Consider the following 17,519-nt stretch of genomic DNA (forward strand, 5'->3'; position numbering starts at 1 on the left):
TTTCCCGACCGCCCCTGTGGAACATTCATGTCGGCGGTCCTTCTTGTAGGGGCCAACGGTGTGATAGTAACAACAGGTGGTGTAGTGAGTGGTTTACCTCCCAGTTGGAGAGGTTTTCGCGGCGACGGAAGAAGAAGTCCAAACGGGATATTTCAACTTCGAAGGTTTCTTTGAAAGGAGAAAAACCCATGGCCTCTTCTTCCGTTGCCCAAACCTCCTCCGAAGCTCCTACTTGTCGAGTGGTAGCATAGACCGATGTACTGTTTACCAACCTCGGGGCTCGAGAGGTGACGTTGCTTCCCACTAACCTCCCTTTTTCAGCTTTGGTCCTCCTTGGGGCTTATGGGTTCGCCCTCCTAGGAGGTTTTACTTAACTACATCTGATTGGGTCCCGCTGTCAAGCAATCGCCGTCACCGGCAGAGGTTGCTCCTCTGTCTCTTGTCGATGTTGTGGTGTCAGAGGTATCCAATGCGGTATCACCCATCACCTCTGCCTCTTCAAACCCTACGGTAGCTGACGGCTTTTTTTCTCCTGTCTCTGTTCAACCTACGAGGGAGAAACTAAGTCCATCGCCAGTCTCTCCTACTGGTGTTTCTTCTCCTCGAGGGAGTTCACTTACAGAGACTCTTCTTCGGAGGACTGTAGAAGGTTAGTTGCTGACCCTACGGCCCCCAGAGGGCACAATCATCGGAAGGCTCGCCTTCCTCTTCGTAAAAGGCCTTCCTTCACCTGCGGTGAGGAGGCGCCTCTTTGATTCAACACCTTCGATGCAGTCTACCGCAGAGGAGCCTCCAGAACAATCATCTATCACTGTTCCTGCATTGGTCCTGGACCTTTCTGCAGATCATTCGCGATCTCCTTCAGTGGAAGGTCGTCCTTTTAAAGGACACGTCGACCTTCCACACGACAGACCTGCCGACCTGCCGTCACGCTTTTTACATAGGCCTAACAAGGCTTCACCAGATACGCGCTATGCGCCAACGAAACCTGGCGAGCGCTCTTTAGTAGCTCGTCAGGCCCCATCTCCAAACCCTATCACAGGGCATCAAGGGCGTATGCGCCAACACGCGCATACATCCCAACAGAGCATAGCTCCATCACGCGCTATGCACGCCCTCACTTTCTCCTGCACGCCAGGTCTTGCCTGAGCCTAAGCGCAGACATTCCCCTACTCGCCCGCGCCCAGCTGCGTGCCAGAACTCAACTGCGCGCCAGCGCCCTCCTGCGTGCCATCAGTCTCCTGCCCCGCGCAAACACGCCCAACAGCTACCCTCCCCTACCCCCGCTAACTAGCGGTGTGGTAAGTAAACCCTCATTAAAAATTAATGGCTCGTCATTTCAGCTACGCCGAAAGTAATACCCCTATTAAATAGCTAAGGTTTGTATAGTTAGGAAAAATACAAATCTACGAATTTGTCATTTTATGTTGTCAATGGTACCAGTAGATTGGGTTTGTGCATGTATTGTACCATTATATAAGGTTAAGGGAGATGTGCATGAGTGTAGTAATTCAAGAGGTATTAGTTTGTTGAGTGGTTGGAAAAGTGTATGCTTAATTGGATTAAGGATAAAACAAAGAATGCAATCTTAGAAATACAGGTTGGTTTTTAGAAGAGGTTGGGGATGTATGAATCAGATTTTAGGTAGGCAGATATGCGAGAAATGTTTAGCAAAAGGAAAAGAGATGTATGTTGCGTTTATGGACCTGGAGAAAGCGTAGGATAGAGTTGATAGGGAAGTGATGTTGAATGTGATGAGGTTATATGGATTTGGTGGAAGGTTGTTGCAAGCAGTGAAGAGTTTCTACAAAGGTAGTAAAGCTTGTGTTAGATAGGAAATGAGTGAGCGATTGGTATCCAGTGATATTGGGGCTGAGACAGGGATGTGTGATGTTCCCATGGTTGTACAACTTGTATGTTGATGGAGTGGTGAGAGTGGTGAATGCTCGAGTGCTGGGACGAGGATTGAAACTGATACAATAGAATGATCATGAATGAGAGGTGAATCAGTTGTTTTCGGGTGATACTGTACTGGTTGCATACTTGGAAGAGAAGCTTGGCTGATTAGAGACAGAATTTGGAAGGGTATGCGAGAGAAGGAAATTGAGAGTTAATGTGGGTAAGAGTAAGGTTATGAGATGTATGAGTAGGGAAGTTGGTGCGAGGTTGAATGTCATGTTGAATGGAGAGTTCAAGTACTTGGGGTCTGTTGTTGCAGCAAATGATGGAGTGGAAGTAGATACATGTCAGAGAATGAATGAAGGATGCAGTGAAGGGAGTGGTAAAGAATAGAGGGTTAGGCATGAATGTAGAGTTCTGTATGAGAAAGTGATTGTACCAACTGTGATGTATGGATCGGAGTTGTAGGGAATGAAAGAGACGGAGAGACAGATATTGAATGTTTGAGATGAAGTGTTTGAGGAGTTTGGCTGGTTTATCTCGAGTATATAGTGTTTGGAACGAAGTAGTGAAGGTGGGAATGGGTGTAAGAAATGATTTAGCAGCTAGAGTGGACATGAATGTGTTGAGGTAGTTTGTTCATGTTGAGAGAAAGGAAAGTGGCTGTCTGGCTAAAGAAGGTGATGAATGCAAGAGTTGATGGGAGAAGTACAAGAGAAGGCCAAGGTTTGGGTGGATGAATGGAGTGAAGAAAGCTCGGGGTGATAGGAGGATAGATGTGAGAGAGGCAAGAGAGCTTGCTAGAAATAGGAATGAATGGCGAGCGATTGTGATGCAGTTCTGGTAGGCCCTGCTGCTTCCTCCGGTCACCTTGGATGACCGCAGAGGTAGCAGTAGTAGGGGATTCAGCGTTATAAAGCTTCATCTGAGGTGGGTAACTGGGGAGGGTGGGCTGTGGCACCCTAGCAGTACCAGCCAAACTCGGTTGAGTCCCTCGTCAGGCTGGGAGGAGCGTAGAGAGGAAAGGTCCACTTTTTTTTTTCAGGTTTTTGATGTCGGCTACCCCCCCAAAATTGGGGAAGTGCCTTGGTATATATATTTATAATATGTATATACAGTATATTTGTACCTTGCTAGTGAGGGCTTCCGATCTCCGTGTTGTGTCTTGGGGCTGAAATTTAATGCATCCTAGTAGAATGAAGGAGTTATTGCTCTAATAATGCTTATGTTTGGGTAATTCTATTTGTCAACTATTAGATGTTCTTATTTTTAATGAAATCTTTTATTTTTCAGCTTCAACTAAACGTAAGAGCACACAGATGTTGTCTGAACCTTTACTGGTACGAAAAGGTCGATGCATCAAACCAGCTGAAGCAAACCAGCATTGCAAGAAGTCCCTTCGGGCATCAGCCAATTCAGGAAAAAATGTGAGTGTTTGAGACTTGTTTTTATGGGAAGGTCACATCATGGTGGTATGTAATGCTGTGTAATCTACTGAAATGATAAAGTTCTAATAATGCGGGAAAGTCTATATAGATATATTCCTGAAAAATCTATGCAAAATGTTGAATTTAGTCTCTTTACTCAGGGAAAGATGGAATAACAGAAGACTATAGGTTTTTGAACCTATGTTCAGAAAAAATAGATCAAACTGTATTTGTACTGTATGTGATATTTAAAAAGTTTGACAAGTGAAAGTGATAAATTTAGTTCTTTATACAGTATGTAGAGAAGCATAATTTTAATGGGTAAAATTAAAGCTTGCATTATCACATAGATAATTCAGGCAGGAATTGGTTTAGTATGAATCTTTTTTTTTTTTTTTTAATTAAATTATATAGCTTTTCTGTAAAGCTATTAGGGATTAAATGTCTTGTAGAAGAAAACCCATATGTATATATCACTAACTTGAGACAGGTAAATGGTTAGTGTTTGGACAATTTAAATATTTCCCTAGTCCTTTATAATTTGTAAATTTGAGAGTGCAGTGTATTGAAGGCATAAGGATAGAAATAGATTTGATGTGGTAATTTACATCAAAGAAATCTGCTTACTAGTTTAGAATTTTTTTTAAAAAGTAGAAAGAATGTTCGATTTTGTTTAGCGAAGTTTTATTTTATCAATATTTTTGCATCCTGTATGTCATTAGGAAGTTGAAGACATTGTCAGGTCTAATTATTAGTTTCCTCTGTGTGTTTCAGGTAACTAACGATCGGGTACCCCCACCATTAGACCATGATTACTGTTATTCACCAGACAAGCAGAAGGGTAAAGCATCTAGTACAGATAATGCCTCACAACCTGGAGATTACTTCAACAAGATACCTGATTACTATACTGTTGCAGCCTCAAAAAAGGATGATAAAAAGGCCAATGGTACCACTGATGACAATCATGACGACAATGGAAAAAAGGACAGTGGTGTTGAATCTGGTGATGTCAGTGATGCTAGTGTTGAAACAGAAGATCGTAAAAAAGACACAATGACTGTAACATGTGGAAAAGTAATCAATAATTGGGCTAATGGAAAGAGTTGTGGTGATGTAGCAGCAAGCAAAGATGACCATGTATACAACAAACTTCCTCCTTATATGACTGACATTGGTAACACCAAACCTAAAGTTGAAGTAGAGGAAGGACCTGAAAAAGAAGATTGTGAGCAGACAGAAGAAAAAGAAAAACAAGAAGCAAAGAAGATTAAAAGGAAGCTTAATTTGTCAGAGTATCGGCAAAGAATTCAAAGTACACACAGTAGTCGATGCCCATCTCCAAATCAGGCAGATATATTGTCAAAAAATTCTAATAATGCTCCCCTGTCACTTGGAGAATTGATTCAGAAAATGAAGGAAGCTGAAAATGAAAAAGAATCTGTAAATACACAGGTACCTGAAAAGCAACCTAATGATTCTGCACTACCTGCTGAAGATGTTGAAGAAGGAGAGTTAAAAGGAGACTCCGATAATGAGGTTTTGAAAGCCACCAGTACTGATAATGTGTCTGGAAATCTTTCAGAAATGAAAGCTGAAGTAAAATTGCCTTTTGGCAGTTCTATGTCAGTGAGCAGTCCAGCTTCTTTAAGCTGTCGGGAAAGCCGTAAAAGCAGTAGTTCTCAGGGTTATGCCTCAAAGAGGTGGTCTTCCTCTAGTCATAGTAGAAGTAGAAGCAGAAGCAGAAGTAGAAGCCCACGAAGAAAACATTCTTCTCACTACAGGAGATCATCCAGAGGAAGGAGAAAAGAAACTCGAAGAAGAAGTTCAAGATCCTCTGTATCGTCATGCAGAAGTCGATGTTGGTCGAGGTCTAAGTCGAGGTCCTATTCCAGATCAAGAGGGAGAAGTTCCTCTGAATACAGTGATTGTTCCACATGCTCATGTAGCTCTAAATCCAGGTCAAGATCAAGGTCACACTCATCTAGGAAAAGGGAAAGGTACGTCTTACAAGGTCTCTCTCGGTTTTTTGTTCTCAAATTTCTAATGGGAATATTTATATTCATAAAAAGGATTTCAGATTGAATAAAAAATGCCAGCATGGGACTTATTAGAAAGGTTGAATTTGATAATCTTTTGGCACTTTTAAAGACCAATACTTATGAAATAAAGATGTCTTAATTTGCTCACATGTCTAATAAAGTAAGTTCCTTATTCCTTGTAATACTTTTTAATTAAAACTACTGTATTCGTAAAGGGTCTGTAGTTGAGATTATTGAATAAATAAAATCACAAATTTAAGGTTATCAGTGACTGGAGGTCATCGATAACCAGTCAAAGTTACCAGTTCAATTCTTACTGAATATTTTGTTAATAGATGCAACACTATTTTTTTTTTTTTTTTTTTAACTAGGTATAATATCTGGTTTCATGTAATAATTATGGTAACCATGCTGATTATATTTCTTTTTCCATCTTAATTGGGAAGAAGTAAACATTCTAAGATGTTAGTGTATATTTATGGTCTATTAAAATTTCCAAATAAGAGAAATAAACAAAACCAAGAATTCATAAAGAAAAAACTATTATAGTGGTAATAGTAGTAATTTTGTTTATAGAAATCTGAACATGTAACTTGTCATTTATTAATTTTGATATCTACTGTACATATTTTATTTACACTTAAATTTACAAAATATATATATTTTTTTAATACAGAAGTTATTCTAGGAGATATTCAAGCAATTGGGACCGAAGAAGAAGATCCAGAAGTTGGTCTCGATCTTCTCGATATAGTAGGGACCATAGGTCTAGATCACCTGACTGGAGAAGTTCTAGAAGATCAAGATCACCATCAAGAAGACCTCTTAGGCCCAGAATAGGGGTATGTATAATTTAATTTGAGGTTTGTTATCAAATCTCCACCACATGCTTATTCTTGAAACACGATTAAGTTTATCCCATTAAAAGTGTAGTGGTGCATCAGCTTGAGAATCTAAAGAAAGCTCTAAAAATCTTTTCATATATTTCTCCCGAGAGTACACTAGCCTGTAGCGGACAAAGGCCTTTGTAGAAGCCAATATAGAATCTATATCACGTTCCTTCATATTTAAAGTCTGATTTCATAGATTTATATGAAAGAAAAATTAAAGAAGTAAAAAGTACCAGAATTTGGCATTTTCAAAATTAGTTGTACAATTGTACTTGATACGCCTTGATGTACAAAGTTTGGTTAACAAGTACCAAAACCGTAACCATGTATGCCTAATCATGGGTGCACAATCCTCAATCTGCATGAAAAAAGTTGGCAAGTCTGTAGTATGTGTGGGCCTTTTTCACAGGACAGGAGCGCCACTTCAGTCCATCAGGACAAACCGAACGGCCAGTCCTCCTCATGCATGGCCGGCTTTAGTCTCCAACTCTGTTTCAAATGCTTCTGTAAAGAAATTTTATTGTCAAATATGGCACTAGTTTTCATGATTGATCAGATTGGTTAAGCGTAGTATTTTTACATCGCACTATAAGTCTATATACTGTAGTCCCTTTTATTCATAAGTAACTCCAAGGATTAGCCAACATTCTATCTGTTAGCTAGAGAACATTTCCATACGTTGGTTTTGATGTGAAATGAGTTCCCCTCTATCTTCCTGAGCTCTTATCAGGTCTTAAGTCTTCATATATTGTATATCCTTCAAAAATTTCCTGAGCATTCCAATGGTCTTTGTCCATATAGCAAAATATCGACTGCTTTTCTAACAACTACTCCCCATATTTTCCACATGTCTCCAAACCATTTCAGTGATTTGTTTTTTTCCACCCTTTGGACATGTGGCTATACTAATTCTTGAGATAATCTTCAGTTTTTTTTTTATGTGCTATTATTTTTAAGTTTTCACTGTTCTCACAAATTTTAATTTACATTCAAATTGTTTTCCAAGGTAATAGAAATGCTGTACTTCTTTTAAGACATATCTCATCCACAAAGACTGTAACCTACTTTTCTCTTTTCCAATTGCTGTATTTCTGTAATTTGTGCAGCAAAAATTTCTTAAACCATGTATATTTTGTTACCGGGAGCACATCTTGTAACCCCAACTGTTACAGAATGCAGTTGAACCTCAATATTTGCAGATTTGGTCATTCATGATACAGAGAACCGTATAGCATTAAATAATAAATCGCCTATTTTTGGTTTTGCCGGCCGATGTTTTCAAACCAACCATGCAATTACTGGCCGAATAGAATGAGAAAAGGAACTTCGGAACTAATAAAAGGTCTCCTATAAGATTAATGCTGCTGTGGTAGCCATTACTTTAAAATAAAACCTGCATTAATGCGGATCTCATTTCGAAATAATAATGATTACTGTTTAAGAATAAGTTGATAATACAGTAATAAAAATACCGGTAGTAATGAATTAGATAATAAGAATAAGAAAAATGAAAATTTAATAAAATATTAGAATACAAAAATATTTACAAAGACGGAGGAGATATGAGAGAATAAACATCAATAGAGATAAAAATACAAAGCAATAATTCTAAAACAACAAAGAAAACTAAGTGAACACATGTATTTACTTTGCTGACCATTCTGGATGTACATCTTGAATTGACAGTGACCACTGAATGGTACCAATTGTTCATCCACAGTGAGGAGGCGTTAATTGAAGCAAGACTCTCTTGCCTCGCCCTCTCTTTACAGTTGGTCGCATCGTCAAAGCAAAGATTCCAAACAAAGGACCAAATGATGTTCGCTCATACACCGGTACAAACTATTGCCCTCTCTCTGGTCCCATGCACATAGTCATATGGATGTCAGACTTGACAGCTGACTGACATTATTAAAATCCCAACGAACACCTTAAACTCCCTCGGGTCCACGTCTGTAATGGCAACATTCCCCATATAATAGTTATGGTCCTCAAAAGTGCATGGCAGTCATTAGAACACAGAAGGTTTTCATTGACCGTATTGTCGGTCGGAAACTTAACCCATATCGTGAGAATCTTTTCTCAAGTAGACGGGAGCCTGCACTTTTGCACCTCTCCAGGTCAAAGTTGTTTGACATAACATCCTGAGCTTTGGTATCCCAGGTCAAAGTTGTTTGACATAACATCCTGAGCTTTTATACCACCTGGCTTAGTTATAGAGACTTGCACCCTCCTTAGGAAAAGTCTCCTTTAAAGAACAAATTACTAATTTAAAAAAGTAATTTGTAGTTTTTTAACTAACCCCCCCCCCCAGTCCTTCAAGTTTTACTTCCTGATCATCAAAGTAGCCACTGTGTACTGGTGAAGGGCTGGGGCTTATTTGCCACCTTCCAATAACTTACAGACACCTTGTTATATTATAATTTTAGCAGTTAAGTTCCAAGTATGCTGAAATTCTACTCTTATTGTTGTTGACCCTATGAGAATTAAGAATTTTAACTTTGTTGTCTTTTCAAACCTTGGGAACAGAGATTTTATTTACTCCTCCCTCTTTTAACTATTTAAAGTTTTGAGTAGTAGTTTAATTACAAGTAGAGAAATGCAATGGGTTGTATAAATGGCAACCTCATTTAGAATCTAGTCTGCCTTTTAAATAGTGCTCTAATCACTAGGTTCCATGTATTACATAGTGTCAAGTCTTTCTTTCCCATTTCAAAATTTTGCAATTCTGGTTTTCAAGTCTACTTTCTAAGTATATTATAGGTTTAAATTTTATCATCAAGTTAGGTGGACATATATCAATTTGGCCTAGAGAAAGGAGACATCTTCAGCTACTATTTTCTTTGCCAGTGGTTGGAGTTGAACTGTGTCTGACTGGTAGTGTTAATCAGTAGGATTATACATACCCTTGCTTCTATTTGTTAATAACATTGTAGGTACATTCTTTACAATGACTAAAGTGGTCACGGAAATTTAATTTGTCCAACTTGAAAACTGGACACTCAGAATCTGAATTTTTTCTTACATTAACATTGTGAAGTATTTGAATAGTTACTCTCCCTTTGTTATTTTTAATATTCTTAACCTTGAAAAACAGGTGTGGGAGGAACTGCTTATAAATATTTAATTGAAACTTTCATTATTTTTATTAACAGGAGGATAAAGACAGAGTGAAGCAAGTTGAAGAAAGGAGGGTTATATATGTTGGTCGCATTACTGAGGGGACTACAAAAGCAGAGCTTCGTCGTCGATTCCAAGAGTTTGGAACCATTTTGGATATTAGTGTACATTTTAGGGAACGTGGGTAAGTAGCATGTGGTATTCCTTTTTTTTTTTTTACTACATGAATGTTGTGTGCTCTTCACCTTAAGATGCTTTGTCTATAATACTTATTTGGGTATCACAAGTACAGTATAATAGCCGAGTTATGTCCTCTGGTTGTAATTTTGGAAAATGAGATTATTGGAGCTTTGTCAATATTTCGAGTTTAAAATAGTTTTATCTTAATTTTTTTTTTTTTTATAACAGTTTGTTTGATTATGGACAAGTCCTTTTCATATGTTTACACAAGCGCATCTAGTCCCATAGGCGTTAGGCATCCCTTTTCTGAATGGGTTACCTATTTACTTTTAAAAACTTCAAGGGAAAACTTTATATTGTATCCCATATAATTCCACCATTTTCTATATAATTTTATTGTTATAATTAAGTTCAAAGATACAAGAAGTGTCAAACAATAACTGAATGGGCCAAAAGCATAAAGTGTGCCCAGAAAAATACATGAGCATATACTATGTTAGCCAATGTTGCTCGTGTTTGTATGTGCATTTTGTATGTGTGTTTGAGGAACAATATTATCTGGATTTGAGGGAATGGCTCACCACAAGTAAACAAATAATTCTGGAATGTGATGATTATATACATATGAACTTCAGTGATGAGGTAGAATTACTGCTAAAACCCCATACATATACATGCTAAAGTCTTTTTAATCAGTCTGTAAAAAAGGCCAATTTCTGAAAATGTAGAATATCTGATTAAGTTGATTCAACTTTTTTAATATTGACCGGTATTTGCCGTTCAAACATGAAAAAATAAGGAATTGTATAGCCTGCAATCTGTATATTTGTATTTAGCAAAAAACAAAAACTTAAATATGAAAAATAGTGACCTTTAAAAGCAACATATATAGGCTGTATTGATGAAATATGATATTGCATAAAAGAAGGTATAATGGTACGATACAGGGTTTTGGTTATGAAATTATCCTTCTAGTAGTACTTAAATGTAAAACATTGGTTGAGAAACATGAAACTAGATAGAGGTTGAAGTAAACCCTAAATGATATTTTAATGAGGCTACGTTGTGCTCCTTCAGAGAGAAACAAGTACAGTACTGTGGATATTTAATCATCTATTAATACACTTAATATAGTGTTTTGTTCCTAAGAATATTGATATACAGTAACAAGAATATTGATATCACACATTCAAGAGGTACTGCAATGCTTATATTTGCCTTTACTGTACATATAAAACTGCTGGTATTTCATCGTAATATTTTATATTCATTATTACCGCTGCCAACAAAGTTGGAAGGATTTTATGTTTTCATCCATTTTTCTGTGTGTTTGTGGAACTTCCTGGCCATAATTTTACTCAGGAGTAGTGAAACTTGCAGGGATTAATTGTTATGTTGAGACGGGGAAGTTATTAAATTTTGAAAGTCCTAGGTCAAAGGTCAAGGTTGAGCAAAAAGTTGGTCAAAGGTCAAGGTTGAGCAAAAAGTTGGTCAAAGGTCAAGGTTGAGCAAAAAGTTGGTCAAAGGTCAAGGTTGAGCAAAAAGTTGCCCAAAATTTGTTAGAAGAAAAGGCAAGCTGGTTTTGAGAAACAAGCTGCCATGGCATAGGTCTGCACTGTGAGCTTTTCTAGTTACGTCTGCTTTTCCATGTTAGGCATGAAAGTAGTTCTTAGTCACGTAATCTATCCAGTACCCTGTCTTCTGGAAGTCATATCAGGTGTAGATCTTCATGCTTTCCACAATATCTGGGCCATTCTTATAGGTGTTTGTTTAGCTACTTCTACCAAATATACTGCTTTTATTTAATTTCTAAATTTGTCCTTGTCTTATGTTTTGGTGCAAAATTACCATCATATAAAATATTTTATTATAGTATACTTTCCCTCGCATGCTTTTTGTGAATTAGTTAATATCACTCCCCTGTTTCAAGATTTTCTTTTTAATCCCATCATATATAAGTTTTTTTTTTTTTGTAAGTTTTCATGATCCCTGTTTTGTTTTTGTAAGTTTTCATGATACCTGTTTTGCTCTTTTTTTTTTTTTTTTTTCTTCATCATGATCCCTGTTTTGCTTGTCCCTGGTATTCATCCTACAGCTTCCAGTATTTATAACTTTATTTTTGACGGGTCCTCTCTGCTTCTCATCACATAACCAAACCATTAGTGTTTTCTGGCAGCACTCCTCATTCTTCGCCAACGGTTATCAAGTAGATTTTCTCAACAATAACATCGGACAGTCTTGTGGCTCTCTACTTCACGTTCTTTTTAAATCCTTATTCAGTAACCCTTAAGGGATAAAGATGATGTGAAGATTTCCATAGTTTACCTGAATATTAAAAAAGAAAAAGAAATTGCACTTTTAAAAGAAAGCAGTTGAATAATAAAGGAAAAGATTAGCGTGAGGTGAGAACTGTGATCTAGGAGAGAAACAATAAATAAGGCCTCTTGTGAATAAAGGGTTATGGTGAATGAAAATTTAAGTACTTGACATTGTCTTTTCAGTGTTCAGATTATTCATATTTTTTTATATTTTTGTCTACTTTGCACAAGGATAGAATACCTTTAAAAGGATATTTTTATCTAGTTTCATTTCAAGATGGATTGTTGCAGGATGAAATAAGTTTTCAATGGTGTAGTTTTCCTGCAATTTAGTGATGCTAGGCTAATTTTTTCCAGGTAAATAATTGTAAAGTTTTGGAATTTTGTATCCTCCAAAATGTATTTTTAGATTAGTTGAAATTACAATTTAAATTGAGTGCTAATTTTGTAATTTGTAATCAAACAATTTCTTAGTAATGTTTGCATTAGTTAATTTTATATTACAGGGATAATTATGGGTTTGTAACATTCAAGAACAAAGATGAAGCCTATAATGCCGTGGAACATGGAAATGATGATCCTTCATACCCTCGCTATGATCTATGCTTTGGAGGACGAAGAGCTTTCTGTAGGGTTCAATACTCAGATTTAGGTGAGTTTCTATATACTGTATAATTTTATTGTTGAAACATGTTAATAGGAAACCCCCTCGAGTGAATTTTTTTTGATTACCGGTACTTTTCCTAATAAAGTTTCCTTCAACCCTTGTAACAGTTGCGGTGTCTACTCTTACTCTGCAGAAGTGTAAAAGAAACACTTGAAATTTAATAAATATCGGGAAAACTTTTCTTGATGGATTTTTTTAAATATAAAATTACTGTTGCTACAAATTACAATGCTTTTAAAAAGTTTGTCAAAAACCAAGTTCTTTGTATCAAAGAAGGGAAATTTTTACCAACATTTTGACTGAATGTGTTGAATAATTTTAGTAAGATTATAAACCTATTATGTTGGCATAGGGTAGTGGGAAAAACTATACATCAGACATGTGGTTTCTCCTGTCCCCTCACCTGAGGAATATAAATGATATAAAGAGGAGTTTTAACTTATAAATCCATACAGGCATAAATCAAATTATAAAATTTTCATTATAAATATTTTTATTATTGCAGTAATAATCAATTAGTGGACACAATGTGTTAGTCTTCAGTAAGCTCAAATGACATTTAGATGATTTTTTTACCTTATAAATACTTATCTGTTTTGTAATTGGAATCAATTTGTTCACTTGAATAGATATTACCTCTACTCTTCATTTTAACAGATGCGCAAGATGAAGGATCGTCATATCTTGGTGGCTCAATGGGTGGGGGTAGTTCTAATATTGATTTTGATTCTCTTCTCCGCGCTGCCATGAAGAGGAAGACACGATGACCTACGGGGTGTATAGAAGTTTTCAATTTGGTAACCTTCAGCTGACAAGCATTGTAAATAGGAAATTTTATATGTGAATTTATTAACCCCTTCCCTTCCCCCCTCTATGTTAAATTTGCTCATTTGTGTTTTTCTTGAGTCCCCACATTTATGTCATGATGAGCATCAAAATTTTTCAATTCAGGAAATTACAATGCTTTATAGGTTCACGATCAATGTGTATGTAAACTGTATATATTTAATAACTAATTAAAACTTTCAAAGCATTGAATTAAAAAGGGGTATATGAGGAATCCAAAGCAATCTTGTATCAAAAGCTTTTAATTAGAGATCCTTTTTGTGGATCACGTTACTGGCTTATTCTATTACAAGATATTATATATAATAAGCACAACAGATTTGATATATCTTTACAGTGTAGGTCTAAGTTTCATTTTAGGGTTAACAGTGACAATTAGTTTTGATTAAGTTTCATTATCTAAATGAAAGCACTGATAAGTTGAAAATGATAACTGTAGTGTGACCTACACCTCTGTAAGGTTATTTTTACGAGTTGTGAATGTGATAAGTTGCATAGGGTATTTTATATTTGTAAATTATTTTTTTGTATTTTTCTTGTTAATGTATGTTGCCTTTCAATAGAGATGTCAAAATATGTATTTTTGCCAAAATAATGTTAATTTGTGTAATTAAATATTTCATTTCACAATAGACAAGAAGTAAAATGCATAATAAAACAAGATAATTTTTTTGCTGGCTATTTGAAAGTAGCAGTGTACAAGGGTTGCCAATTACATTTGTTCAAGATCATGAAGCTCTTCTTATTTGAATATAGTTTACTAAAAATAGGACCCATAATGGTAACTTAGTAGTGCAGAGTGGGTTTACGACCTGTCTTTTCCGTCCAACCATCAAAACACTACATTTTGTATACCCATTCAAAACGTAATAATGATGACTTGGAGGATTTAATATGTGAAGTAGGTAGAATAATCCCTGGGCAAACATTAATTTTGTGTAGTGCTGCAATATCGTATAACAGGAAAATTTTTATTTTAAAATATTTAAATGCATTCATAACCATTTGGCAGTGGATACAGTATTGAGAAAATTTTCTTTAGTAACTTGCCAGTGTTCTGAGGAATAAATGCACCATGGCTTTTGCATATTAGAAGGGAAGGATAATTAATTGTTGATACATTGAATGTAATGATAATGTTATTATTTTTTTTTTTTTTTCATTTCGAGAAATTTTTATTGCAATCTTGAATCCATTATGTATTTTATTTCTCTGGAAAAAAAAAAATGGTTAACTTGATCATCTCTAAAAATAAGGCTTACATTAACACAGTAAAAGGGTCACTGACTAGCTTTTAATGGGTTGGAATTTTTGAGATTTCATTTTTTTTCTTTTTTTAAATATTGTTACAGACTTGCATTTGAACCCCCCACCCCCAGTAGAGAACGACAAAATATGGTGCTTAATAGTAGTAGTGTGACCAAACCTTAGTTGTGCCATTCCCAATATTCTTGGAGGTAGTTTTCAGTAGTGTTTATGATGTCAACCATAGGCATCTGCATGTAAAATGTGTAAACTCTTAAACTTGAGCTGCATTGTTGCACTGTTAAAATAGTTTGAGATTTAATGCAGTTATAATGATTTTGATGTACATGTTTATTAATGTAACTGAAAATATTTACTAAAAGACAATTTCAAGATAGATTCTGAAGGAAGTTTTGATATATTCCAGTGTTTGAAGACTTAAATTTTCTGAAGGAAGTGAATTTGGTGGAGGAGGAGCTATTTTTCCAAGCTCGGAAAGCTTCAGAAATGTGCTGATATTGCACAAGGGCACTTGTGGCCTGAAATCATTATAATCATTATAAAGACAAGATTTATAACTTTTCCCTTAAAAATCAACCAGTACAGTATTTTATCAAGGCTTTCATTCATAGGCAGTTATCTAATGAGTACTCAATCTACTATTATTTTTATAATTGTTGTTTTGCCAGTTTGAATGAAAGTGCCATGCCCCAACTTCATTTTATAACTTTCAGCTCTGTTGAGCACGTATGTTCAACATAAGGTGAGGTAATCATAATCGAACCTTGAGCTCAGTAAACGATCTTGTGTTGAGAATCCTAACTCTGGTTGGTTAAAATAACAAACATTTATCATGTTAGTCTCCCTCAAAAGTATTAATTGAATGTTAAATTGATCAAAATATCTGTTACTGTTATTGTTGATATTTACTTTTTTGGGAATTTATGCTTCTTTATGAATACTAAGCAGCATTTAAAACTGGTCTTTTATACCATTTAGCAACTATTGATAACAAGGTCTGTTACCAGTTTGGGACTTAATCTGTTAAGGTTTTTTTTTTTTTTTTTTTTAATTTAGAGATTGTTTGGACTGGCACATAAATCGTGTTAGCTTTAGCTATGTAATATATAGGAGTTATCTTTGGTTTTTATCTAGATTACAGAATATTTCAAGTTATAAATTTCAACAGTAATAGGTTAAGGATTATGTTTTAAGTCAAGGTTTTGTTTACATAATCATTTGTCTCATTATTACATATTCTACCTTTCATATAGTGTATTGGTTACTCCAATTGGTGAACTCAATTAAGCAGATCTTCAAGTTCAACTGACAATTCCTATTTGTTTCCATACTTCTCTCAAGGAACAGGCTTTAAAGATGCTTGGTATTTTCTGTCGTTTCCCTAGAATTAGCAGCGTTACATGGCCCATCTTGGTCAGTGGCTGTGCCTCGACCTGCAGAAGGTGGACTTGTACGTCCCTTTCCTAGTTTTAACATGTCTATAATAGGGCGGACATATCACCTGGGTCTGCAAAGTACATCTGGTTGTCGAGTCTTATAAAATGTATGAATTTAATTTTAAACCTTAATTTTGCTCTATTTTCATTACATATCAGTGCAAGCCTTTATAATAAGAGGGTTGGTGGCCTGCGCTTGTGTATTGTAATTTACCTCTCTCTAAAGTAACCGCTGTGTTTATTATTATAGCAGTGTAAATTGTAGTTGTAACTAGAAAAAGTATATATATATCTTATTCATTAATAGGAAGCTGTTTTAAAAAGGCTGTGCTCATATGGTTGACAGAGGAATATTTTGCTATGGGTACTACCTGGCTAGTATTGAGGACTTGCCTGTGAGTGTGCGAGGTGTATTTATGTACATACATTTGTTGGTAGAGTCATCATGGGTAATCTATTAAGGCAAGTATCATAATCCCCTACAGCTTTGTTATTCATGTCTTACCTTCAAGATTATCAGATAGCTTGTGTATAATGTCATTTGAAAGATGCCTATAGATGTAAATCTAGTGAGGAGAAACCATTAAAATTTCTGCCTTAATCTATTCAGCTCTGGTATTGCAGTTTTATGTGCATCTTTAATTGCTGTGAAAATCCCACTGATCATCAAGACGATCGGATCCCCCCATCACTCGCACTGTATTTCCTAAATGAACTTCTAATGTCAAGATTATCTTCAACATGTGTTATTTTAAAACTTAGGTCATTTATTGGAATGATACTACAGTGTCAAGATTATATACTTCAAGATTCCCACTCTTTAGGCAGAGCCTTGTGGTGGACGAATGCTATTTCTTTGGAAGATATGACATTCCCAAATAACTTCTATGTTGTATATATATTTTTTATAAACTATAATTAATGGAATTCATAACTTTCAAAGGAATGCATTGTTCAGATTGCTTGGTTGTCTGATATTCTTTGCCCTTTTAATTCCTTCACATCTAAGTACATGAATTGGTGATATAAATATTATAAATAAAGTGGGAAGTGTGAATGTTAGTATGATTACCCTCTTCTTAAAAGTAGGACCCTTCCTCTACAGAGTATAGTATATATTATGGGTGATGCAATGGTACTCTATTTTTCACATTTCAAAGGTATCTGAACATGTATTTTTCTTTTTATTAGAAAAATGGAGTAAATCAGTATACAGAAGAAAATTTTGATACATATTTATGCTCATTAATGAAGCATTGGAAATTACAACACCAAAAAAATAATTGGAAGGAAATAAAAAAATTAAAAATTAAGCACAGGCATAAAAGATAAAACTGAATTATATCTTTAACATTGTCATTGGTTGAGGATCAACTGCCAACTTCATAAAATTCTAAGACAAAGACTGCGAATAGAATATTGTTCCTC

At 35.6% G+C, this 17,519-nt stretch overlaps 1 protein-coding gene across 3 annotated transcripts in view; it reads left to right on the forward strand.

The window, feature by feature from the left end:
• Positions 1 to 17,148, forward strand: part of LOC137614315 (uncharacterized) — a 27,363-nt gene extending 10,215 nt beyond the window's left edge. For 2 of the 3 annotated variants that reach the window (XM_068344067.1, XM_068344069.1), the window contains 6 exons: positions 3,193 to 3,326; positions 4,101 to 5,326; positions 6,045 to 6,210; positions 9,414 to 9,562; positions 12,383 to 12,528; positions 13,201 to 17,148. In XM_068344067.1, coding sequence (XP_068200168.1) covers positions 3,193 to 3,326; positions 4,101 to 5,326; positions 6,045 to 6,210; positions 9,414 to 9,562; positions 12,383 to 12,528; positions 13,201 to 13,310 — 1,931 coding nt within the window. In that variant the 3' untranslated portion in view covers positions 13,311 to 17,148. The remainder of the gene's footprint in view (positions 1 to 3,192; positions 3,327 to 4,100; positions 5,327 to 6,044; positions 6,211 to 9,413; positions 9,563 to 12,382; positions 12,529 to 13,200) is intronic. The other variant, XM_068344068.1, reaches the window with a different exon arrangement.
• The last annotated feature ends 371 nt before the right edge of the window (positions 17,149 to 17,519 follow it).

This window comes from Palaemon carinicauda, chromosome 20 (assembly GCF_036898095.1).
Source record: "Palaemon carinicauda isolate YSFRI2023 chromosome 20, ASM3689809v2, whole genome shotgun sequence".
In the NCBI taxonomy this organism is placed as follows: Eukaryota; Metazoa; Arthropoda; class Malacostraca; order Decapoda; family Palaemonidae; genus Palaemon; species Palaemon carinicauda.